Source organism: Eutrigla gurnardus, assembly GCF_963514095.1.
Source record: "Eutrigla gurnardus genome assembly, chromosome: 19".
Taxonomy (NCBI): Eukaryota; Metazoa; Chordata; class Actinopteri; order Perciformes; family Triglidae; genus Eutrigla; species Eutrigla gurnardus.
This window is the reverse complement of record NC_139930.1, coordinates 4,072,096-4,098,330: the sequence shown is the minus strand read 5'-3', so window position 1 is coordinate 4,098,330 and position 26,235 is coordinate 4,072,096. Positions and strand designations below refer to the sequence as shown.

The 26,235-nt window shown below is 42.2% G+C and overlaps 1 protein-coding gene across 1 annotated transcript in view; it reads left to right on the top strand.

The window, feature by feature from the left end:
- LOC311030308 (ras-specific guanine nucleotide-releasing factor RalGPS1-like) overlaps nucleotides 1-26,235 on the top strand; it is a 110,458-nt gene that overhangs the window by 4,642 nt on the left and 79,581 nt on the right. Inside the window, exons 2-7 of the mRNA XM_084035972.1 lie at nucleotides 14,368-14,507; nucleotides 16,328-16,432; nucleotides 16,825-16,875; nucleotides 22,956-23,039; nucleotides 23,364-23,453; nucleotides 24,989-25,081. Coding sequence (XP_083892098.1) covers nucleotides 14,451-14,507; nucleotides 16,328-16,432; nucleotides 16,825-16,875; nucleotides 22,956-23,039; nucleotides 23,364-23,453; nucleotides 24,989-25,081 — 480 coding nt within the window. The 5' untranslated portion in view covers nucleotides 14,368-14,450. The remainder of the gene's footprint in view (nucleotides 1-14,367; nucleotides 14,508-16,327; nucleotides 16,433-16,824; nucleotides 16,876-22,955; nucleotides 23,040-23,363; nucleotides 23,454-24,988; nucleotides 25,082-26,235) is intronic.

The following is a 26,235-nucleotide window of genomic DNA, read 5'->3' as shown; positions in this document are numbered from 1 at the left end:
TTCACTTTGATTACTGTACATATTATTTCAGAATTGAATGCAAACTCCAATTGCAGTGACTCTGTATGTCTATGAGTCAATATGTAGAATTCAAATACATTTAACTTCATCAATCTACAAAACTAATACATACCCAGATACATTGCTTTAGAGGTTTAGTTACTCTTTAAATCAGAAGATGACTAGCAACATGCTTCTCCAATGGCATATTATACAGAATCCAATACAGAATGTGTAAAATGATTGTGTCCCTTTTAAAATGCCACAATGACGATGTTATTCTTCCACGTAAGATCGATGTGTGTAGCTGTAGATGGAGCTGGTAACCATGACGGTTAGCTCTCTCACTCTACCTCCACCGCCCTCCCATCCTCCACCTCCAGGATGGCTCCTCCTTAAACCGTGATTACCATGCTGCTACACACAGAGTGTAGCGCTGACCTCTTTTTGCAAACCTCTCAGGGACTCTCCCAAAAAGGTGTTTGTTCAGTCGGAGGCCTTGCTGCTGGAAGCAGAGTACGGAGAGACTACTCTGTGATGCAAGAATTCTGCCTGACGACGCGTTTTGAACGGAGACCCTTGTGATCCTTTTTGATTGCTGAGAAGCAGAGGATGCATGCAGTGAATTAAAGCTTTTGGATGAGGTGCATTAAAGGCTAATTATTAAATTGGATTTAAAGGATTTTAATAACAAGTATGAGCAACATTTACTCACTAAGTTACAATACATTCAGTCCAGTCTGCAACCTCTGGCTCTGACAAGTGAAGCCTAATTATGTTACATTCCCAAATATTGTCATGTCTCTTACCATGTCTTTTTACAGTTTTTTCTCAGTTGCTTTGGCACAATTCTAAAATGATTATGACTTTTCAAAACATGTGTTCCTCCAAACAGCTTGAACTTCACTAACGAATGAGGAGTTTCTCTCATCTTCATCAACCAATCACACGTTATCTCTAGTAACCTCACAGATGCTATTCATGACTACGGCTGATACCAAACATATTTATAGAGCTGGACTTCAACAGAATAACCACATGTGTGAACGTGGAGGAACCTGCTCAGGTTAAAATATACTTCCTGCTCCAGGAAGAGGAAGAGGAGTAAGATATGTAAAGTTTACTGTTAACAGTCTCCATGGAAACGGGAGTGCAGTGTGCAATACTTAAGAACTTGTACTAAATCAGCATCTGGATACTGTTCAGTTTGATACACAATAACATTGAGTTCACTGGACAAAAATAAAACATTCAGGGTCAATTAAAACAATAGGACAAACCTGAAATGTGGTTATAGGAACATTTCCAGGCTCCACCACCGTCCTGAAAGAACATCTCAACCCTCCGACCACCATTGTTTACACGACGCCAAAGGAACTTCTCATTTTGAGAGCTGTGACTTTTAATAGGAGACAATAACTTTGTTTTGAAGGATGAGTTCAATGTTGTGTTCGACCATAGAAGCTATTTTTAAAAATGCACCCGTTTCAAGAAATGCGCCAACGTAATTGAGAAAATCTGTAAAGAAGACCATAAACTGAAAGTGGATTTGGAGGATCGGGACACCCTTATTAATAACGATTCAAGTTTTCATCATGTTCTATCATTTAAAACAACCAGGCCATGGTATGATATATGAACATTTCATGTTCCGATTATCCTGGCTGAAACAAGTGCGATTCACAACGATAGTAATCCCGATAATCAAAAATATGCTGAAAACTCTTAAAATTGCAAAACATACTGGGATCATTTAAAATGCCTTAAAGGTCAGCTGGGGCTAACTCCCTTCACTTCCATTATAAAAAATGTGCTCATTTATATAGCGCTTTTATCCAAAGCGCTTTACATAGTTGACTGACATTCACCCATTCATACACACATTCACACACCGACGGTGGAGTCAACCACGCTCCTGACAGCCAGCTCGTCAGGAGCAATTAGGGTGAGGTGTCTTGCTCAGGGACACCAGGCACTCAGCTAGGAGGAGCCGGGGATCGAACCAGCAATCTTGTTAGCAGCCAACCCGCTCTACCTCCTGAGCAAACACCCCCCATTATCAGCTGTCTGACAACAAGACAGGAGGAACTTAGCTTGTGTCTAGTTGTAGCGATTATTCACTGATGCATGAACTGCACACACACACACACACACACACACACACACACACACACACACACACACACACACACACACACACACACACACACACACACACACACACACACACACACACACACTCTCACACACACACACACACACACACACACACACACACACACACACACACACACACACACTACATTCCCATGACTGGTGGGGAAATGTAGCACGGAACTAATGTTTTGACATCAGAATCGTTTTACGGCGGAACAATGAACAAACGCTACTTTCACGCTAGCAGAGGTGACAGAGCGGAGAGATACTTGACAGGGACGAAAAAAGAAAAACTTCTGTGATGCTTCTGAGACAAACAGGACAAGTGGATGCAAGCAACCCAAAAGTCAAGAAAATATGACGAAGCCCATCGTGCTCATGGGTTCACAGTGTTGTATGTCTGAGCTTTTCTCACATCTCAGCTCAACATTGAGCATGACGTGAGAGCGGCAGTATTAAACCTGCAACCCCGAGACGTGAGCTCTCACAATCTGATTAAACTGTGTTATCCGTCTCGCTAAGTGACATTTTATTTAATGTTTCTGTGTCTGAGAAAGCTCAGACTGATGGAGCAATGACCGATGTCACAAACAATTGAAATAGAAGTTGCTTTTTTTATTTGACCAACATTGCCAAATATCTACATTTGTTCTTTGATGTTATTTCAATAAAGTTTTGGTCACCGTTTTGTTGGGGCAGGGGGCATGACAGAAAAAGTTTGACAACCACTGCACCAGACTGTGGAAATGATGAGTTCACATGCGGAACTCACAGGTTGTTGTTTGTTGGCTGGATTATTATTAGAATGACATTCAGATGTTTTAATTTGACTCAGGTTGCGAGGGGCTTGTATTGGCATTTTAAGGTTGTTGAACGTTGTTGATCAGCTACACACAGATATAAATATACAAATACACACAGATACCGATCAATCTGCAGTAAGCTGATATCTGATGGACATGTATCGGCCTGGTGAACTTAGATCTTTAAACGAGGCCCAGACGTTTCTGAACTGAGATAACAGCATCTAAAAAACACAAATCTCAGTAGAAATCTTCAGATAACCATGGTATGTTTTCATGCTGACGTGTCAGCAAACCACATACTGCTAACTAGGACATGTCAGTATGTTATATATTAATGCTGATCACAGGGGGTCTGGCTTTCCGGGGCTAATGATGGGCTAGAAGGGCAAAACACAACATGTACACGAGTCAACTACAATCTAGTACTGCATACTGTATACACCATCCTTCTACTGTGTACTCATCTTTATAGTGTTTGTTTACAAGATTAAGAGCATATTTCCCCTCTAAATGTGTAATTTATTTTCTGTTTTCTCTCTCTAACTGCCTCACCAGCACACTTAAATAATTAACACGCCTTTGCATTTGTGAGTCGCTCTTTCAATTCCTCTGGCAACTTCCTCCTGCATTGCATTGTGGGAGAATCATGACCATGAAAAGCACACTATTAATAAGCAAATGTTTTTCGAGTATACATGCTCTTAAGACAAAAATAATAGATAATCATCAAAGTCTGTTAAAACTCTTTACACTTTACATGTAGTTAAGAAATAAATCTTTTTTGTGTCGCAGATATCACTCTTTAAAAAAAACAATCAAATAATCTCATAAATCATAAGGCCTCATAAAATATAATTCTTATATCCTGCTTCATGCTCTATTTTCCACTTCTCACTGTGATAGTGAGCTCGACAACTTTTCAAGTCACTCATGATGATTTTTATGATTATCACGATAACTGAGTTTTTTTGTTTTTATCGCTTACCTTTTACTTACTTGGTCATTTTTCAACGCACTACACTCAAGACCTGCTTTACCTTAATGGCCTGGAACACAGTGTAGTGACTTGTCCTTATTAATCCCTACTACATATTTATTTATACAGGATTGAACACATCGTCGTACTGTACTGTTTTGGCCATTAAAGAAATACTTAACTGTTCTTGAAGAGGAAATGATTCAGAACTGAGAACATCGCTGCAATTAAGCTGAACAAATGGAATCCAAAATGTTTCTTAAGGGTTTAATTGTCAGTATTCGGAGGTCTTCCTGCAGCTGATTTAACAACATCCTTAATGGGTTTTAATTTGTTCCAGCAGTGAGCCGCTGTTCTGTTTCCTTTTATAAATTGCATTGTGGGACATTGTGTTCACAAGCAGCACGCTTGGTGATTATGAGTTTACTTACTTTGTAGGGCTGTAACGACACACGTATCGAAACTGAAATCGCGACACTCTGATCCACGAACCTGTCTCGCGGTGTGAGAAGGCAGAATCACGACACAACTTCCAGCTATCAAGGTACGTGTCCACAGGCAGCGGTGTTTCCCCGCGTCCCATTCATTAGGCAAATTCGACTTGATGTAGCCGCCTGCAGCGCGCTACCTAACGTGATGTATTGTGGGTTGAAAGTAGGGATGTCCCGATCCAGCTTTTTGCACTTCCGATCCGATACCGATATTGTAGCTTTTAGTATCGGCCGATACCGATACCGGCCGATCCAAGCATGTATTAAAGATTAAAGATATTTAGTTATTTTGTTGTCAGACTCCTGTTGAAAAGGGTTTTACTCTTAAGAACTAGCCAACTTAATTAGGTTAGTTTGAATAATCCACAATGGTTGGTAATGAGAAGCTGACCTGTTTATTCTTAACAGGGTTAAATAAATCTGACATTTTTATCGATAACTTTAAATTCTTAGTGGGACATCAGTGTTTCCCCTACAATTTTTTTCAGGCCCGGTGGTACCCACTGAAAAAACCCTAAACAGACGAGACGCGTGGGATGGTGTATTGGTGCAGTTGGATTAAGTCAGGTGGCACAGCAAGCAGTCTGCAATTCTGCAATTATTATATTTGCATTCAACATTTTTGTTCAACCAGAGTGTATTCAAGATCACAAGGAGAGAGTGACTTATTAAGGTGCCGGTTGATGGAAATTATCCAAAATTAGGGGCCGGAAAAATATGGCTGGAAAATGATGAGCATCACATTAATAGCTACAGATACTGTAAAACACTATAACGACATATGAGTGCATATATTTATCGACAACACTCGACCTGCATCAGCGTAAGTGCGCACGAGGGGATCTGTGCGAGCAGGCAGCGCGTACCTGTCCGGTTCCGCTCACACCACGAGTCTGAAGAGTGCAACAGCTTGTCAAAATACAGTGTCAACTCCGTGTTTTCAAAGTATAAAGCGACATCGTGGTGGTTTAACGAGGCGGAACGGCATCAGAACAACATCAAGCGCGTAAAGTACACGAAGAAGAACGTAGCGGGAGCGCGCGGCGAGGATTGTTGTCTACACTGTGCTGCGTGGAGGCGCTCCTAATGTAAATGTTTATTGATTTATGAATGAATTGATAGGTGGCTTATTTTTGGCATATTGATTTTATGGCCTGTACAATGGTAGGGGAAACACTGGACATGCACAGACAAGTCCGTCTTGTTGTTTAGTGGATGCTGGACAGGTCGCGAGGTGTGCACTAGGTGTGCTGGAAAACACGGACCGGAGTTTTGAAAAAAAAACTGGATCGGGAGTCCGGATTGGGATTTTCCCGTGCAGGCCGATCCGATATCGATATGCATTTTTTGCTAATATCGGCGGCCGATCCGATCCAAATATCGGATCGGGACATCCCTAGTTGAAAGCAATGCATGATGGCTAGAATTGTGTCCGACTTAGCAGCCGACTGCAAAGACGTCACAGGATCGCGACCATATCACGTGACCCAAAACATCGCGGGAACAAGTTTTTAAGAGGCGCTTCTTGCAGCGCTTGGCAGCGCGGTCTACGACGGCTACAACTGGCTTGTCCACACCTCCGCTACAGTGGAATGGTTCTCATTGGTTAAAAGTTCAATGACGTGTGTTCAGGTCCACACTCGGCGGCCACCTTGTGGTGAAATGATTTGCCTTTTTATTTTGGTCGCTTTGATGTCATGGCTTGATCCAAAGTTCTGTGCATTGTGTTGTGAGTCGGCCTATTATATGTGAGGTCTGGTTAATACAAACATAGAATGATAATACAAATATACTGGAAAAAAAGAATGCCTTCCACATGTTGCCTTGCACGTGTGTGTGTGTGTGTATATTTGGTTTGCTGCTGTGTTCTATCGCTTGAGCAATATAGTCACGTTGACTTTGTTGTCCGACTTGACGGCGTTTGGCTACGGTCTCTTTTAGAGCCCGCCCCCTCAGACACCTGCAGCTCTCGTCGGCGTGATAAGTCAAGTCAAGCCAAGCCCATCCCGAACAAGCCTAGTGTCTATGTGAAAAGCCGTGCAATGCATTCTGGTAGCGTTGCGGCGAATGTCGAGAGACGGCGCGCGAGTTGGCCGCTCCTCATTTGCCTAAAGTTGAAGTCGAATCTACTTTATGCTAATCAGAGGCGCCGGGCTCTACTCGCCGCCTCGGGAACGCTCGCAAAAAATTGTTGTTTAAAGGAGAGCGCCTGTCAATCATCCTCTAGTGGCAGCCCACCAAGCGTGCAATACTGGGAAGCGGCGCGTCCACACGCGTTTAAAATCGCCCCTGTGGACACGCACCTTGAATCTACTTTATGCTAATCAGAAGCGCCGGGCTCGACTCGCCGCCTCGGGAACGCTCGCGAAAATCTTCTAAACTGAATGTTGTCGATCTAAAATAAAGACAGATTCAACAACTTCGTAGCTTATTTCTCGCTTAAAATGTTTTCAGAAACACCTTTCGGTGAACTATTTTCGTAAAATAAGAGAGTTTCCAAACGAGCCGCCATGTTGGTCTGCATGAACTCCGGAGCAGACAGGACAGCTGTGAAAGCGATCGTCCAATCAGGTGCAGCCATGAAGTGTACACGTGATTGTTTGAAGGAGAGCGCCTGTCAATCAGGGCTCAAAAGATTACACGGGCAATTTCAACATTCATGGCTCTGGACATGCGCCCCTTTTCGGTGGTGGAAAATGATGGGTTCAAGTTTTTTTGCTCATGTTATTGAGACCTTACTTGAGACCATAATACTGTTCTTAATCTTAAGTGTTCAAATCTGTCCAGTTTATAAAGATTTTAAAATGTTCTATTTTTATAGTATTTTATTTGTATGTTATATTTTATATTTATAACCATACTTGGGACGATAATATTGTTCTTAATCTTTAGAAAGGTTTTCAACTGTTCTATTCTTCTAGTGTTCCAAGTTATTGAAATGTTACATCAATAAAATGTTTAATTGGAAAAAAAAAATCTCTCTTCTTATCACACCCCCCCCCCACTAACAAAAAAATCAAGGTTTGTATCGAACCGTGGGTCAAAATCGTGATACAAACGAGTTTGGTGTATCGTTACAGCCCTATTACTTTGTGATCACACTGCAGTGTGAAGTATGGAAGTGGACAGTGTTGTGTTCTGCTGTGGTTGGTGTTTCCTGCCACCTAGTGGTCACATTTGGGTATAACTGTTGAAGGAACTGCTTTCCTTTTCTGAAATACGGATCTGGAAAAATGTAGAGATCGCTGCAAAATGATCACTTTCTCTGGTTTTACTATTTATAGGTATGTGTTCAAGTAAACGTAACATATTTGCTTTATAAACTACCCACAACAATTCTTCCATAATCAAAGAAATTTACAGCATTTATTTTAAGAAAATGACAACTGGTCAAAATAACAAAAAAGATCTGATTTAGAGACTAATGCAAAGAAAACAAGTTCATATACATTTATAAACAACACAATACTAATGTGAAGAGTTCATAAACCAGTATTTGGTGGAATAACCCTGACGTTTAATCCAAGCTTCCATGCATCTTGACATCTCCACCAGTCTGTCACGTTGCTCCTGGGTGACTTCATGTCACTCCTGGTGCAAACATGAAACCAGCCTGGCTTTGTTTGATGGCTTATGACCTCCATCTTCCTTGATCACATTCCAGAGGTTTTCAGGTCTGGAGATTTGGCTGGCATTGATCTGGTGGTCCTCCATCCACACCTTGATGGACCTGGCAGTGTGGCATGGACCATCGTCCTGCTGGAAGAACCAATCATGAGTGTTGGGAACATTTTCAGAGCAGAGGGAAGGAGCTTTTCTTCCAGGAGGACCTTGTACGGTTCTTGATTCAAGGGTCCTTCACAAGGACAAACCTGCCTGATTCCAGTCTTCCTGAGGACCCCCAAGGTCATCACGATCCTCCATCAAATAACACAGTGGGTGTGAGACACTGTGGCTTGTAGACCTCTCTAGGTCTCTGTCTAACCATTAGACCACCAGGTGTTGGACTCATCAGAGAAGATGACCTTACTCCGGTCCTCTACAGTCCAGTCCTTTACGGTCCAGTCCTCTACGGTCCAGTCCTTCTGGTCTTTTGTAAACCTCGGTCTGGCTCGTCTTTGCTTCTCATTTATGAAAGGCCTTTTCTGTCTTTGCAGGACTTCAGTCCGGCCTCTAGGAGTCTGTTTCCAACTGTCCTCCTTGTGCACTTCACCTCAGCTGCCATGGTCCATCCTTTTTGTAGGTCACTTGATGGTTTTATACTTTTCCTTGTTAAATCTGGTTCGGGTGATCACCTAATCACTACCTCATTAACTAGAATGAGGTGTGTCTGTGTTGGAATTCAACAGACACTGGAATTTAATATCTGCCATACATGTAGAGATGCTGATAGAAGAAAAAAAATGGAGTGGTCTCTCTTCTTTGTTACAACCAGAGGAGTCGCCCCCCGATGGCCAGTAGAGAGAATGCAAGAACCGGAGGTTGCCGCCTGCTCAGAACTACACTGTATGTTACGATTCCTCCAGAGAAGCCAGACATTTTACAACTGTTTTCACAGCCTGAGACTTGTAAACTGATCTCATGTGTAAAATCAGTGGGTTGCCCCTTTAAAACACCAGCCCACATGGTAATGATAAGTGACTGCTGTAACAGTGAAGGAGCACGGACAGCACTTAGAATTTACAATAGCAGCATTTACAGCCTTATTCTGTGAGTTAGGAAATAACCCTGTTGTGTGCATGTGACATCATGTAGGAATGCATGTATTTCTAATACATGCAGTATCTCAGTTGCACAGTAGAGGGCGTCGTAGCACTGAAGATAACCAGTCTGTCTTGTATGTTCAGCTTCTGCAGACTGTTTGCATGTGTGACTTCTCAGGTCAGGTTTACTTCTTATTTCCATTACTTTAGAACATTTGAGCATGTTTGCAGAAAACAAAAGTGCACCAGCAGTGTGCCCTGTGGGACAGTTTCATGTCATTTTGAATCATGGGTGAACTGAAGCTGCATGTCAGTTGGTCTGATACGTTTTTCTAATGGAGCTCAGTGAATTACCTATTAACAGTTCATAGGTGTATTGGACAAATATTGCAAATCAATGTGTTTTTATTGAAAGAGTTCCTTATATTCTGTATTATTCACTGTACACAAGCAATAAATCATTCTGACACAGTATTAAATACACATAATACATATAAATAAACTGCTCATGCAGGCGGAAATAACAGACCTGGTATGAACAATACATTCTTAAAAATAAATACGCTTATGCAGCTTACTGGTCTCCAGTCATTTCTGTCTTTTGTGTTTCTCTGCTGGTTTTAATTACTGTAACAGTGTAACTTCTTTTATTACTGTTAGCTTGTGTCTGTATTTGTTGTATGTCCACCATTAAAAGTGAGGGTTCTCCCTCACTGCTTTTAAATAAAATAAAGATAAGAGAAGTTATGCTTTTAAATAAAATAAAGATAAGAGAAGTTATGCTTTTAAATACAATAAAAATATGAGAAGTTGTGCTTTTAAATAAAATAAAAATAAGAAAAGTTGTGCTTTTAAATACAATAAAGTTAAAGAGAAGTTATGCTTTTAAATACAATAAAATTAAAGAGAATTTATTCTTTATAATACAATAAAGATAAGTTTATAAAAAAAGTAAAATAAAAAAAAAATAAAAAAAAAAGTTGTGCTTTTTAAATACACTAAAAATAAGAGAAGTTGTGCTTTTAATACAATAAAAATAAGACAAGTTGTGTTTTTAAATAAAATAAAGAAAAGTTTCCGTAACAAATCACACAAACTGAAGGGTCCATATCAGATAACTCAGAGTCTCATTCATGTTCAGCGTTCCAGCTTCAGGAAGTACTTATGCTCTTATGGATAACGAGAGTTCACACTGTACACAGAAGAGCCTCAGTTGTAGCCCCCCGTGTAAATCATTATGGGGCTCGCTGAGCGGCTTGATCTTCAGCCATAGTTTAGGCATCTGGTCTACTTTCTCTGCGTGCTTCAAGTGAATCTAGCAAGAAAAACACACTGATAATTTAAATGACAGATGTAATGTAAATGATCCGATTATGATAAGTGATATAATATGCGTCCAGTATAACCCATCATTTTACCCAGCAGAGGGGTCTCAAGTAGGGATGGGACGACATCGGGATAAAAAAACACTCAATAATCGACCGTGGTGAATTTCCATTATCGGGATAATCATTAATATCGCCACGAGGGACTTGAAAAAGCTGTGGAGCTCAATATCATAGAGACGTGAAAAATAGAGCCTGATTTAAATATAGAGGATAGAAAAATACATTTACACTGTATTTGTCCTGTGTTTGTGCAGGGAGACGTTATGATTAGTGATCATCTCATTTCATTGATCACTAAAAAGGATGTTCAATAAAAAAGTTGTCATATTTGTCTCACAATAAAAACACATTTGTTTATGAAGAAAATGTGGAGTGATTCCAGTGTGTTCAAGTGCCTGAGGTTTAAGCACATTTTGATCATTATCGGGATAACATCGTTAATCACAATTACTTCGGCCAGAATAATCACCATCAATCATCTCTCTCTCTCTCTCCCTCTTCCTCTCTCTCCCTCTCTCTCCCTCTTCCTCTCTCTCTCCCTCTCTCTCTCTCTCTCTCTCTCTCTCTCTCCCTCTTCCTCTCTCTCCCTCTCTCTCCCTCTCTCTCCCTCTCTCCCTCTCTCTCTCTCTCTCTCTCTCCCTCCCTCTTCCTCTCTCTCTCTCCCTCTCTCTCTCTCTCTCTCTCTCTCTCTCTCTCTCTCTCCCTCTCCCTCTCTCTCTCTCTCTCTCTCTCTCTCTCTCTCTCCCTCTCCCCCTCTCTCTCTCTCTCTCTCTCTCTCTCTCCCTCTCCCTCTCTCTCTCTCTCTCCCTCCCCCTCCAAGTTGTTTTCTTTCTTGCTCTCATCAGCTTCTGTGATGGGGAGCATATGGCCGGGTTTCTGCCCCTCTGGTTCGGTAGCATTAATGATATCCATACTTTTAATTACAGCGATATAAAAATTGCCTTCCGTTACATCTCGTTATCTGTTTGAATTAAATATGAACTATTGTCAATTACTAGTAGTTACCTCTAGTTCAAAGTTATTTGTGTCAGTGGATGTGGGGATTATCACGACTCCACCGTTGATAACAGATCAATGATTCTTGTTGTCACCGGTTCAGGATCATTGTTGTTTTCATAGATTTCAGTGATATCATCACCATGGTTATATGACACAAATTGAAGTGCTGGATACATCAGTTACTTTCCTAAGCTACAGTGATGTCATCATTTTGTACTTTGGGCCAGTTTGGGATGGCTTGTAAAATATAATGGTGTCCCTAATTTTGTTTCATTGCTGTTCCATTCAAGTGAAAGAGTTGGTCTGAAGGAAAGCTGTCAATGTTTCCAAAGGTCTTATTCATGCTGACTCTACAATATTTATATAAGTGTACTATACTAAAGTATTTCTACAAGCACATACAGAAGAACTGCCAAACACTGTGGAAAATCTACTCTTTATTTGTTTATTTGTGATCCCATCATTTAAGTATCTATCCCACGCCACCCAGCATCTCAGAAAAACTAAATAACAACAAAATAAATCATTTAAAGGTGCTATTGACAACGTTGATAACATCCAGCCACTAGATGTCGCTCTCGCACTCCCCCTTCCATTGTATTCAAGCCGCGACGCAGCTGTTGCTCGAAGCGCATGCGCCCTCAATTAGGGATGTCCCGATCCAGCTTTTTGCACTTCCGATCCGATACCGATATTGTAGCTTTTAGTATCGGCCGATACCGATACCGGCCAATCCAAGCATGTATTAAAGATTAAAAATGCCGGTTGATGGAAATTATCCAAAATTAGGGGCTGGAAAAATATGGCTGGAAAATGATGAGCATCACATTAATAGCTACAGATACTGTAAAACACTATAACGACATATGAGTGCATATATTGTCTTATTTTATCAAGTAAAATATAAGTTATAGGTTTACTCAACAGCCTGGTAGTTCATAGAAATTCAGGTAGAAATAGGTTAACTCAGAGTTCCACAGCTTATCAAAAACAATCCTCCCCCCACAGGGGGTCCCCTGCTTTGCATTCACACTGCTCCAGCCCAAACGGGCTTTAGCCCGTACACACGTCATCACGTCCTAATACTACACACAATATGGCTTGATGTTGTTTTGAAGGAGTGCATATATTTATCGACAACACTCGACCTGCATCAGCGCATGTGCGCACGAGCGGATCTGTGCGAGCAGGCAGCGCGGAAGCCGGTCCGGTTCCGGTACCGGTCCGGTTCCGCTCACACCACGAGTCTGAAGAGTGAAACAGCTTATCAAAATACAGTGTCAACTTTCCGTGTTTTCAAAGTAGAAAGCGACATCGTGGTGGTTTAACGAGGCGGAACGGCATCAGAACAACATCAAGCGCGTAAAGTACACGAAGAAGAACGTAGCGGGAGCGCGCGGCGAGGATTGTTGTGGCTGCGCGTCTTGCGGAGCAAGTCTACTGTGCTGCGCGGAGGCGCTCCTAATGAAAATGATTATTGATTTATGAATGAATTGATAGGTGGCTTATTTTTGGCATATTGATTTTATGGCCTGTACAATGGTAGGGGAAACACTGGACATGCACAGACAAGTCCGTCTTGTTGTTGTTTAGTGGATGCTGGACAGGTCGCGAGGTGTGCACTAGGTGTGCTGGAAAACACGGACCGGAGTTTTGAAAAAAAAACTGGATCGGGAGTCCGGATCGGGATTTTCCCGTGCAGGCCGATCCGATATCGATATGCATTTTTTGCTAATATCGGCGGCCGATCCGATCCAAATATCGGATCGGGACATCCCTACCCTCAATGGGATGCCAGTTAGTTGCACAACCTGCGTTTGCATAGTCGAGTAGAGTGACACTCAGACGCAGTCATGTGATGAATTTTTCGCAGTATGAATTCATTTTGCAACATGTAGCTATACATTTAGGTTACTTGTGCGGTGGTGTTACTGAAATGCCACCCGCTTACCGTCAAACTCACATTTTACCGTTTTTTCCACACTAACTGGCAACCCCAAACACTCTTGATCCCTGACTACACAGAGATACCACGTTATACCAACGTCGTTATTCTATTGCCTCACAAGCCTTGCTAGAAGCCGCAGCCACACGTCACACATCTACACAGAGGTAAACAAAACATTCATTTTGGACCTGTCAACATTTTTTTAAATGATTCATTCACAATCAAAAAAATGTTTTCATAAAAAGTGATACCGGTACTTTGATTCTTCACCAAATATCAATGTGACGTCCCCTTCTCCTCTGATTGGCTGTGGGATCAGTCGCTCTCCGATCAGCACTCCACCTTTTGCACCATAGACTTGCACAGATCTTTGCACCACGTATCTCAGTGGAGGGCACGCTTTGTGATTTGTAGTTGAAGGAAACAGAATCTGTGACTCGTGGGGACGATTCCAGCAGTTGTACTTATCGATTCGTGTTTTAAAAGAACATTGAACATTTATTGCACATTCAGATTTGCACAAATTTTGTCCACAAGTTCACATTGTTTGATTCAGGTACACAAATATGTTTTGCACCATATAGACTCCAGCAATAGGAGCAAAACAGTGAGTGTGTCAGTTTTTTAATCTGTGACTTGTAAAATAGGATTTGTGCACCTGTAATTAAGAATTTGTGAATGTGTAAGTGTTGTGTGGGGAAAAAGTACACAACTTGAACTGATACACAATCACTGTCACAAGTACATATTACACTGTAACAGGGGCTCAAACCTTTTGCACCAATAACACCTTCATACTCATACATACAGACAACCAACTATGTAACACAGTAAAGGAAGGGGAGAAGAGGAACAATCCCATGTAAAGATGGTTAACAGTGTGTGTGGTCTGTCTGCAGGCATGGATGAGAGGTTATGTGTGCCCACCAGCTGAAGGCCTGCGTCGCCCCGACCTGTGCATCCCACCAGTCCCTCTGTGAGCATGTATCGCAGGAACGGGCTCTCGGATGGCACCAGCATCAACTCCGTCACCTCCGAGGTAAGATCACACTCCTCTACTGTCTCAGCACAACTGGTCCTCATGGCGGGACATGGGGGGACATGATGGCAGGGTTGATGGGCCAATACATGAAAAGTACATAAGATGAATAGAACTTCTCACATGCACTGGAATGGATCTGTTTAACATAACTAGATCTATTCTTGATAAATCAAAGGATTAGATGGAGGAAAGTAATTCTTACTCATTAATGTAAACTACTTTAGATCAGAGTCAAGTGGAGACTAGCTCATTTATAGCTCATTGCTGTATTTGCATTACATGAGAAAGGCATGGAAGCAAACTATTAGCAAATCATCGGTACATAAGGTTCACAGCTATATAGAGATACATTTGAGATAATGTGTTGAGTAGACTTTACTCTGAATGCTGAGTGTGAATGAAGTTCCCCTGGTGTCTCGTACATGTTGCTTTTCTTCAACATTCACACTGATACTCCTAACCTAACCACCGATGGCTCAGCCTTCGGAGACAAAGGGCACACTTGGGCATGTAGACAGGAGGAGTCGGGGATCAAACCACCGATCACAGGAGTCCCACATCGCTGAGGCACAGCCGCCACACAGAGACAAACGGGAGGAGCGGTGCATGCTGCTGTGGTCAATGTGGGAAATAAGCAGATCCTCACGAACCCTTCAGACATGGAGAACTCACTATAGAGTGAGTGATTTCAGACACAGCTTGTGTTTGCATCACAGTGTTGGTGGTGAATACGTTTGACCTGAGGAGGATGATGATGATGATGATGCCACATTTACCTCATTAGAAATTGGATTTCATTACTATATATTATTCGTTGTAAATCCAGTTCTTGAAGTGTCGGATGGATGGATCTGCTTTTTTGATTGAACACAAAATCAGTATTTTCCACCTGTGGACTCCTTCCAAACCCTCTTTGCATGCCTATTGTTCTCTTTTTCCTAGTAATAATTTGGAAAGAAAATCCTTTCCATCGCTGATTAAAATGCCAGAGCCGAGCTTTGTTAACCCGGGAAGGATGAAAAGTTGACATTGAAAGCACATTTGAATCGAGGCTAAACAGACTCGCGGGAACATCAGAGGCATTCATGTCATCTTACCATAATTTGAAATGGGTGAAATGCCAGGAACTACGCATCTGTTTGTACTTGGTGGAGTCCTTCGTTTGCTTTAATAAGCCAGTGAATCGCATTATGCAAGTCATTTCTATCCCTAAGTGTCTGTGGTTGTGTCCAATGTCTGTGACTCCGTCCCCGTCATTGTCCTCTCCTGTCTGTCGGCCCTGTAGAGTTTTCCTATAAACATACAGCATTCTGTCACGTTCACTGTTTCTCGCCAAAGCACGAAGTTTAGAGCACCAGGGTGTCGCCATCCTAAATACCCATGATGCATTCAAAAAGCAACGTGACCTACCAACTGTTTCCAATAATCAATCAAAGGATTAGAAATAGAAGACCAAACAAAAAAAGAAATACATTTAAACGCAGACTAAATAATAAAATAAGATAAAGGAGATCAATTAAATCTAATACTAAGAATAGACACAAGTCACACATGATAAATGAAAGTGTATTTGTGTAACAGCTCAAGGACTGAATACACAGGGAGTCTGCCCTCTAAGGTGACTCTCCTTTCCAAGTGTATGTACGGGTCAGATCTTGGAGGGAGGACCAGTCACTTCTTTCAATGACATGAGTGAAAGTTTATTCTTCTGCAGTCAGGCAGGAAGAGAGGAAGTGTGTGTTGAGCTTTGGTGAGTCTTCTTCATGCTTCAGAGACACCAAAGCTAATGAATAAAGACGGTTGTGTGTGTCTCTCAGGCCAGCAGCAGCTCGGACTCTCTGGACGTGTCTTGCGTGGACTACGCCAAGAGCTACGATGCCGTCGTCTTTGACGTGCTGAAGGTGACGCCTGAGGAGTTTGCTGTAAGTAAGAGTACGAGATCTGTGAGAGGACCTACTCTGTAAGCTTTCACATGGAGAGGGAGGGGGATACTGCCCCTCAAACAGATTTGAATCTACTGTCTTCAAAAAATGGACGCAATTCATTTACCATGTAAGAAACGCATAATACTCAAAACCATGTTTCAGCTTCAGCTTGTTATGACTTGGACTGAACCGCTACATGAATTCTGCAGCCCCACACGTAACAGTCCATTGTAAACATTATCAGATCTTCATCGTTGATCTTTAGCAGTTATTCCCACCGCAGCATTTCCAGTTCTGACTCATGGACATGTGTATGAATTCCCCCGTGTAGTTGACTTAATCTCCTGCATGTTAAAAGTAAAAAATGGAATCCTTTCTTCTTGCTTCAGAGCCAAATCACCCTGATGGATGCACCAGTCTTCAAAGCCATACATCCAGAGGTAAGAGAGACTCATGCTGTCCAGCTGTTGGTCCCCTGAGCCTCATTTCCACTCACTTCCATCATCAAGCACATCATTATCACCTTGTAGGGAAACCATTGTAGCGTTTTCATGAGGAACCTAAGAGGAGATCAGTAGAGAGGCTAAGTCCCACCCTTCCATGTTTTCCCCATGGGACCTTATTTGAATTATACCATGAATTACGCATATGGTGTTTATGTCTTTTTAAAAGATTTTGCACACCAAGAGAGTCTCAGTTTGTCGTACCGATGAAATATAAGACTGTGAAGATACGTACTTAGAAAATGACACACCCAAAAGTGTGGTAAGTAGGTACCTGGTACCAGGATGTAACGTTACAATAACAACAGGTCTCTCTGTGTGTTGGGTACCAAGATGTAACGTTACAATAACAACAGGTCTCTCTGTGTGTTGGGTACCAGGATGTAACGTTACTATAACAACAGGTCTCTCTGTGTGTTGGGTACCAGGATGTAACGTTACTATAACAACAGGTCTCTCTGTGTGTTGGGTACCAGGATGTAACGTTACTATAACAACAGGTCTCTCTGTGTGTTGGGTACCAAGATGTAACGTTACAATAACAACAGGTCTCTCTGTGTGTTGGGTACCAGGATGTAACGTTACTATAACAATAGGTCTCTCTGTGTGTTGGATACCAGGATGTAACGTTACTATAACAGGTCTCTCTGTGTGTTGGGTACCAGATTGTGACGTTACTATAACAGGTCTCTCTGTGTGTTGGGTACCAGGATGTAACATTACTATAACAACAGGTCTCTCTGTGTGTTGGATACCAGGATGTAACGTTACTATAACAGGTCTCTCTGTGTGTTGGGTACCAGATTGTGACGTTACTATAACAGGTCTCTCTGTGTGTTGGGTACCAGGATGTAACATTACTATAACAACAGGTCTCTCTGTGTGTTGGATACCAGGATGTAACGTTACTATAACAGGTCTCTCTGTGTGTTGGGTACCAGGATGTAACATTACTATAACAACAGGTCTCTCTGTGTGTTGGGTACCAGGATGCAAGTATATCAGTCATATTTGATACTGAATCAAAATCAAAAACAACAAATAAAATAAAAGTGCAGTTGTGCCATCATAACTTAATTTGCAATCTGTGCAAAAAACAAAAACATAAACAAGTGAACTTTCCCTGCATTAGTGGCTGCAGTGTGCCTGTTTTGCACTGCACATCCTTTCAAAACGGGGTTGCAGGCTGGAAACTTGCCACTCTCAAGTCATGCTCAATGTTGAGCTGAGATCTGAGTTTTCAGAGAAGCAACAGCTGAAAAGCCTATCTCACAGAGATATGATGTGGCAAAGGGAAGGAGGATATACAAAGCTCTCTGCCCGATGAGGGGATATTCCCTCTCCACTCCGATCCAGAACTCACTAAGAGTGTGAGCTGTAAAGCTCAGCCTCAGGGTGGAGTCAGAGGTCATGTCAATGAATTGGTCCTCTTCAGCCTGACTCAAATCAGCAGGCACTGCAGATAGAATAAAAATATGATTACTTTATTTGTCATTGCATAATAAACATGAAGAAATCTGTTGAATAAAAATCTATTTCAGTATACAACATAAATAAAATACATGTCAAATATATGATTATGATCAATAAAATCTACCTGCTGCACTGAATGGATCCATAACCCAGGCATACTGAGCACTGTTGTTCGGGAAGTATTTCTGAAACATTTCTCTCAGAGAAGAGATGTGCTGCTTTATACACGGGATCACTGTGGTGGCTCCAGTATGAATGGTTTCAGCAACTTCACTCAGGTTCTCAAAGACATCTACATTTTGTTGATCGAGGCGTCTGCCCCATGCCTCGAGTTTTCGGGAGAATGCAGTGATCTTGTCTGCCAGGTGAGGTAGGTGCTTGTCTTTGCCTTGAAGCTGAAGATTTAATTCATTCAGCTTGCCAAACACATCGCTGAGATAAGCCAGCTTCAACAGAAATTGTTCATCGCTGAATTTGCTTGCAGCCTCGTACATGCGCTCCTCCTCCAAAAAAAAGCTGAATCTCCACTCTCAGCTCAAAGACGCGCGACAACACTTTGCCCCTGGAGAGCCACCTTGCTTCGCTGTGGAACAGCACAGATGTATGATCAGCTCCCATCTCCTCACAAAGTGCAGAGAGCAGTCGCGCTTTCAGGGGTCGAGTTTTGATGAAATTTACAATGCCCACAACCTCTGTTCAAACTTTGTTTAGTTCGGGGCTGAGTTGTCTTGACGCGAGCGCTTCCCTATGAATGACACAGTGCATCCAGTGCGCATCTGGAGCAACCTTCTTGATAAGTGCCTGCAGCCCGTTTCTTTTCCCTGCCATGGTCTGTGCGCCATCAGAGCAAAAGCCCACACAATTTTCCCATTTAAGACCGTGTTCGTTTAAGTAACTGTCCATGATCTTAAATAGCTCATCAGCCGTGGCTCTCTTTGTTATGTATTTGCAAAACAGCAAATCCTCACACATTGACTCGCTGTTCACAAAGCGGACGTATGAAATAAACAAGCTGTCTTTATTGCTGTCGGTAGCCTCATCCACTTGCACTTGTGTGTGTGTGTGTTTTGTTTAGAGTGAATTATCTTTATTGTCAATAGCATTTACAATAAGATAGGCATGAAATTGAAAATTTCCTCCCGTTGGTCGCGCCCCACCTGTCATGTCTCCGTTCCCCACCAGTGGGGCGCGCCCCACACTTTGAGAAGCACTGCTATAACAACAGGTCTGTCTGTGTGTTGGGTACCAGGATGTAACGTAACTATAACAACAGGTATCTCTGTGTGTTGGGTACCAGGATGTAACGTTACTATAACAACAGGTCTCTCTGTGTGTTGGGTACCAGGATGTAACGTTACTATAACAACAGGTCTCTCTGTGTGTTGGGTACCAGGATGTAACGTTACTATAACAACAGGTCTCTCTGTGTGTTGGGTACTAGGATGTAGCGTTACTATAACAACAGGTCTCTCTGTGTGTTGGGTACCAGGATGTAACGTTACTATAACAACAGGTCTCTCTCCTTCTTTCTCTTCCTGCTGTAAAAAAGAGTAGCTGGATAAAACACATCAGTTAAGATAATGTTACATTAGTAATGGGACGTAGCTAAGCTAGCTAGCTAGCAAGCCAAGCTAACGGCCGTGTTCAGTCTAATGATACTATGACAAACGGAACTGAACTTGACTTGAAAATCTCTTTTAAATTGACAAACATTGTATGTTTACTTCAAATTTCAAAGGGATAATGAAAAGATGTGTCTCTCATTATTGACTACTGTGCATATTTTTTCCTAATAAGAACCCATGGGCAACACTGGAGGGGGCGGGGCTTATCACTCTCTCTCTGAACTCATCCGTTATGAGTCTGACGGCAGACAAGCCTCTGCTGGAGGGGCTCTATTTCTGGTGTAGCCAGCTGCTATCCCGGCCACTACTTCATTTTCCTTGCACTGCTCATTGTTTACATTGTAATTTAAACTTGAGATGTAGTTGGAGAGCTGGGATCGGCTCCAGCCCCCCCGCGACCCTGAATACAGGATAAGCGGTAGAACATGGATGGATGGATGGATGTAGTTGGAGGTGAGAGACGACCTCCTCTCAATCAAAGCCTGGTCAATACTACAAACGGAAACCAGAATGTGTCCGATACCCAAATATTCTATAGCTGTCTACAGCTGTCTGCATATGAAAGCAGAATCGGTTTTATCACATTCGATTTACAGCGGCGTTTTGCAGGGAACCTCTCTGATATCTCTCTTCACAGAAGGTTTCCACGTCTGTTTCCAATACTTCTAATGCCTTCCCAGCTGTTGCCACACAGCTGAACCCAGACCAGCCTTCGTGGTTGAACTCTCCACTGGAAACCCTGCTTCCCCTCTGTTAGTCAATGGAATTCCAGACAGTGCTGTGCCCTGAAGGATTTCCTCCCCACCACATGCTCACTGTGTGCAAGGAGGAGAACCAGGCAGACATGGCAGAGACATTAGGCCTGAATAGTTAGATATGAACGCAAGATGAGGCCCTCGTAGGCACATGGAGAACGGTCCAGTTCACTCACTCAACAGAGTCTTATGTTTTATTGCCATGCCTGTCAGTGGTGATCATGCTCTTCAGTCCATCCAACACAAGTTATGTCAAACTGACCAGCGGCTATATTCATAAAATCGTACCCACCAACTGCTGATTCCAGTTTCTTATTAAGACCTCATCTTCTTCTCATCTTCTTGATGAATGAATCAGTGATTGGTTGACAGAAGACCGGTATATGAAAAAGTCAACTTGCCATGTATATTGCTGCTTGTTAACGGGTACATTTTTCAATCTGGTCCAGGCAGCAATCTCCGGTTAACTTGCATTCTCTCTGCTGGCCATCAGGGGACGAGACCTCTGGTTGCAAAAAGAAGTCTGATTACATGGAAATTTCTGAGAGAATGACCCTACTTAATTCAATTAAGAGCCATTTAGGGACAAATAGACCATAAAGCTTTAGGGCGGTGCTACCTTGTGATTGACAGGTCGCTACCATGCTACCAATTACATCAGTTACTAAGATGACTTTCAACACTTATCAGTAAAGTTGACCTTGAATTATGAAGTTAACTTTAACAGCGTCACCCCAGAAACCAGATGCAGTAAGGCTAGCTGCTTGAGGTGCTCAAAGCCTTAGTCCACAAACCAATGGGTGACGTCACAATGACTACATCCATTTCTTATATAGAGTCTATGATCTGGTCCCTATTTTGCCATGTTTTTGTGACCAGTAATGAGTGGGAATGTTGCAGACAGCAGATGCTAAATGGCCTGAAATGTAATCGCTCCGGGCATTTCCTCCCCACTTACCAGATTGTTCTTGTAAGTTCCTGACAACATAACATAATGGACTCTACATAGAAATCAAACCTTATTCTTTACCTTTTGCTTGATCCAGTCTGCTTGTTATTGTGCAGACTTTATCTTGTGTTTCTGGAGTTATGTGGTGTTGAATTGATAGACTGTTCCAGAGAATGTTTTTGTGTCCGGTTCTGGGGTCATCCAGGAGCATCTGATTGGTTGACCTAAGGAGTATGGAGATGCAATAGTTCTGCTAGATAAGGTGGTACAAGTCCATTTTAAACCTTAAAAAACAGCAATACCAGTGGAGGGAGGCCGATACTGGGGAGATATGATCCCCGACTCCTGAGGTGTTTGGGAGACAGATGGGCCTTTACCTTGGCGTAGACGAAGGAAACAATTGGGCATGCTGATGAGAGGCCACTTCCATTTCCAACAAAAATCTTTTGCACACTTACCTACACACAACCTACCACATGCCAATGGTGGCACATGTTCCTGCGGTCGCCTCCGCCTTTATTTATCTCCAGGTTGTCATCCATCTGTATTAAGTTGTCATTTTTGATGTTCCATCTAAAATAATCTGCCCGTCATCACATCACTTGTGTCCCAATGCAAATAGTCTTGTTCGTAATGTTTGGGTTTGAGTTTGGATTTTGGATGAACTTCGTGTCAGGACGGATGTTCTTTTATTAATGTCTTTATTTGGGCTTAACAAATATTGGGAAAAGTCTTTGAAGAAATGGAAATCATGAAATTTAGATTGGCGTAAAGTAAAAAGGAAGGGGATTTCCAGTGGATGATGGACAGCTGTTAATCCCAGCTGTTTCTTACATCGTCCGTCCCTAGTTTATGTGCGTCTCAGATAGAAGACCTGGGTAAAGCGAAGGGTCTTCACTGTTTCATAAAGACCGTGTCCACACCCACTCTAATACTTTCCATTCCAGTTTTAGTCATGGCTCAATATCTTACACTCCACCACTTTGGACCTGACTGGAATATCTCAACAATATTTCTGAAATTTGCCATGAAACTTGAAGTAACATTCATGATCCCCAGAGGATTGCTCCTGCTTCACATCAACTTTTTTTCCAACCGTAGTCCATATTTGTGGTATTGTAATTGCTCATCATTTTGGTAAAAGTCAACCAATGGGTTGGTTATCGTTACAGATTCCTTAAATCCGTGTTGCTGACTGTAATTTGTGATTGACAGGAGCTGGCCAGCTGTGGATGGAATGGAAAGGAGAAGCACAGTTTGGCGCCCAATGTGGTCGCATTCACGCGCAGGTTCAACCAGGTACGTGTTTACCAGTCTGATTCCGACTTCTCGCCTTACATATTTTAACATAATGGCTGCCTCCCATTGGCCAAACGTTTTCTGACTGTCTCTGATTGAACTCTGTCAATCACAACAGAACCCAGAGAGCCCTTGGGCTGAATGTAATTACGCCTGGAAAAATAGTTCCTTACGAGAACTGAATTCTGACCTCGAATTTGAGCTAGAAGGAGGAATTTAATGACCAGGTGAAAGATATGGATGTAACTGTGACTTGACTGGTTGATGGAGTCATGCAACCACTAGAATGCTGCTAATATGTGTTTTTATTTTGTAATGTTTCAGGTGAGCTTTTGGCTGGTGAGAGAAATCCTAACTGCCCACACGTTGAAAATCCGAGCAGAAATTCTGAGTCACTTTGTCAAAATCGCAAAGGTGAGTTGAAACATACAGAACATATTTAGTAATATAAGCTATTTTGAAGTTATTCTTGTTAAGCTCCATTGTTGCTACAGGAGGAATAGCTCAGTGTGATGTTTGGTAAACTTTGTAATAAGAACATCCATCATCAGACACAGATGTGTGTTCAGGAGGTTTTTACTGTAACTTTTTATTCCATGAGTCAATGTCAGTTGGAAAGCAATTTCAATACAAAAGCAGTGATGGTGTGTGAGGCTGCAGCATGCAGGAGCTCCCCCGGTACTTTGTTCCACTATATGAGGAGTGATGGAGAAAGCAGACATTTGCAAGATGGTGATCCTCCTCTTGTGGTCTGATCAAGGAATAGTAGCAGAGGGAGTTTTGCCCCGAGGTCAGACTGTGGGATGGAAAGAAAACGTGGAACCGTGACGTAATGTCCCTGGCAACCTGCAACCATATTGATGCCTGCAGCAAAACTACTGAAGCACGTTTTAGACACCTGACTGTGACTGATCACAAACCCATAATGCATCACCTCAGGGAATCACTCCACACTTCTGGATTTAATTGGGCTTCTTAAGAGTTTCAGCTATTAAGTGAGGTGTGAAAATAAATAAATACATTAGTCTGTAGCAGAATTTCCTTAATGCTGTCTTTACACCAAAATAAAGCACATTTTCGCAAATTGTTTGTGAGATCTTTAAAATGATGAGCAGACACCTTTTAAAAAGCTTGTGTTCTGAACGGAGATCAGATCGATCAGAGCTATGCTACATCGTAGCTGCTCCATCAACACTTAAATATGGTCATCTAGGCATAAATACGCCAGCCACCTTGTTGTTTGGACCATAGACAGTCTCTTCTTTCTCCACATGGTCTGGTGTCTGGACTGATATGAGCTACTATCATTAAGGTCTGTGAGACTACCAACTGCTAAAATCTTTTTTTACTGATGTGCATTGTATAATTTGTTGAGAACAAAATTCCATAACAACGGTGAATGGAAACCAAAATCATCAAACCACTGAGGGCTAGGTTCAAAATCGCTCCAAAATAAAAAAAAAAATGTAATCCCAGGCTGATCCAACTTGCATGATTTCCGTCGTGGCATCTCATCATGTGTTTGGCCCCCGTGTGCCTGTATGAAGTCCCCACAACATGGCGTCCTGGGGGATCTCCTCCCAGACCTGGATCGGGGCATCAGTGAGCTCCTAGACCATCTGTGGTGGTACTTGGAGGTGTAGGATGCACAGATACGTAACGCCCTGAAAGATGCTCAATAAGATTTAGGTGAGAGGAACGGGAGGGCCAGTCAGGCAAAACCGTAGCCAAACCAATGAGTGATGTCACAATGACTACGTCCTCATGAACAGTCTATGTCTAAACTCAGAGATGTGTCGCCGGAGCTTGTATTTGTCTTAAATAAAGATGATTATTGTTGCAGGCGTTAGCTGCACTATTCAGAGTGCCAACAGATGTGTTCGTTAAACCTAGAGTAATACCCTTCTCATGTTCTACTGTGTTCATCAAATAGCTGTGTTTGTTCTCAGAAACTGTTGGAGTTGAACAACATTCATTCTCTGGTGTCCGTGGTGTCGGCGCTGCAGAGCGCTCCCATCTTCAGACTCAGCAAAACCTGGGCGGTAAGACATCACCTACACGCACAAATATCAATGTATGGAATTGTTATTTATTCAAACGGTATCCGATACTAGGTTGGCTTATTTTCACTGATACCTGATCAAGCTGTATGCGTCAGAATCAGACTGATATTCGATACCACTATCAGTGCATCTGTAATTAAAAGATTCAAGATTCAATAATAATATCTTTTTTGAATCATGTGTGTCTGAAATTGGTTGATATCAGATGTCTAAAAATCCTCGGCCATTTGCCCTTTATCATTATATTCTGCTGGATCGATCAGAAACCTGGGCTGGCGGGTTTAGTTGGATCAGATCTGAGATCCTACCTTGTGGCCTCGGATGACCATCCTTCAGAGAAAATAGAGATGACATGTGTTGCTCGGATGTGCACTCAAAATAATTTTCTGTTTCACGATATATCAGCTTGGCCGCCCAGTAGCTTCATCTCCAAACGGGGTGAATGATTAGTTCCACATCACAGGCAGCTGTTTGTGAGCTGTGAAGCCTTATGGGACGTTTCTCGTCCAGGTCATTAAAGTACAAACTGCTTGCTCCTGGTTTTAATATTCAAACATGTATTCAGATTTGATGGAGCTGGATGGAAGACCCTAAAAGTGGATGCATCAGCGCTGAGACACATGGACAAATACTCAAAAGCATTTGAGCAGGAAGCCTGGCTTCTGTTGAGCTGCGTTTAAAAAGCAGAACCAAGAGATATTTTCTGCATCAGCAAAGAGAAACGCTTTAAAAAAAGCACTCGTATTGTATTACAGGTTTAGTGAGAAGGAAGCAGTCTTACCAACTTTAATCGACGATATAGAGACACCTGAATAGGTAGTTTTCCACTTACTGGTCTTCATTCAGATCTTTAACGTTGACCAGTCTCAATTATTGATCTGATGTAAAATCGAACTGAAACAAGCCGCTCGGGATAATGGGACAATATAGATTTCATCGCAGATCACGATACAAAAACTCTCACAATGAGCTGATCATAGAGAATTTCCTGTATCAGGATAGTCGTAAATATAGTAACGAGTAATTTGATGGATTCAATTTCCCATTTATTGTGCCAACGAGGAACTGGAGCGAAATGGAACAAGACATCACAAGTGAGCTGTAGCAAAGCTGAGGACTATGTAGTGGTCTAT